General features: G+C 44.3%; 1 protein-coding gene across 1 annotated transcript in view; it reads right to left on the bottom strand.

The window, feature by feature from the left end:
* Positions 1 to 759: 759 nt before the first annotated feature.
* The window catches only part of LOC119591026 (protein tailless-like), a 9,361-nt gene continuing 9,080 nt past the window's right edge, over positions 760 to 1,040 (bottom strand). Inside the window, exon 6 of the mRNA XM_037939756.1 lies at positions 760 to 1,019. Coding sequence (XP_037795684.1) covers positions 760 to 1,019 — 260 coding nt within the window. The remainder of the gene's footprint in view (positions 1,020 to 1,040) is intronic.

Genomic DNA, 1,040 nt, shown 5'->3' with positions numbered 1-1,040 from the left:
CCTTGCTTGGACAGAGCTTTCGGAAAGCGAAAGTAAAAAAGCCGTCAAAATTTGAACTGGATTTGACACATTTCAGCCCATCAGCAACATGAAAAAATGACTAGTCATCATACAGGTAATAGGAACCAATGAGAGGTCAGCTTTCATTTTGTCAGCCAATCATATTAGCCGATACACTCCAGTATAGGCTTTGTGCTGTTTCCTTTTGAGTTCATTTGAATTCACGATGTCAGTGAAACAAAGAGCAGTTGACGTCATCACGCCATTCTGTTATACTTGTCATCAAGTTTTTCAAGAACAACAAATAAAGGATAAAAAAATAGATGCAGGTTTAAGACAATTGGATGACTGGATATGAAATGTCAGATATATAAAACCTGCAGTGTTGCTAAACTAGAGATTTTCCCGTAGAAAACGTTGTTGATATCGCCCGTCCGAAGTTGCAGATCACCATGCAACGTATGCTAAATTCAATCATTCATTGCACGGCCGATCAATCCAGAAGTCACTCGATCAAAATCCCGTTTGCTTAATCGCTCATAAATGATCAAGACGAAGGAAAATCAAATCACAGGGTTTCTACTGAAAAACGGGAACACACAAAAGTTAGATTGCCGGCACATTTGGAGACAAGTAATGTTACAGCTGGTTCAAGTTAAAGAAAATTTATTCCTTCATATTGCTGACTCCCAGCTAGATCCAACAGCTGGCACCGAACCACCTACTCGTCTCCAACCTGCTGACAGCTGGCACCATATCTCAGCTGGTTCCGATCAGCCTTGCTTTCAACAGCTGGTGCCGAGAATTCACTGCCCACCTCAGCTGGTTCCGAACATCCCCTTTGCCTCCAGCTGGTACCAAATCACACCCTCTCAGCTGGTTCCAAGCAGCCTCCCTTCCAACAGCTGGCGCCAGGAATCCACCACCCTCCGCAGCTGGCAGCGCGAAATAGCCGATTCTCAGCTGGACTTGAACATATCGCAAAGAACCCTCTCGATGGGCGTGTTGCCGACAGTCCTCTTGAAGAAAATCTCTTGAAC

This window comes from Penaeus monodon, chromosome 28, assembly GCF_015228065.2.
Source record: "Penaeus monodon isolate SGIC_2016 chromosome 28, NSTDA_Pmon_1, whole genome shotgun sequence".
NCBI classification, from domain to species: Eukaryota; Metazoa; Arthropoda; class Malacostraca; order Decapoda; family Penaeidae; genus Penaeus; species Penaeus monodon.
The sequence above is the reverse complement of the archived record's forward strand: the minus strand, read 5'-3'. Positions and strand labels throughout refer to the sequence as shown.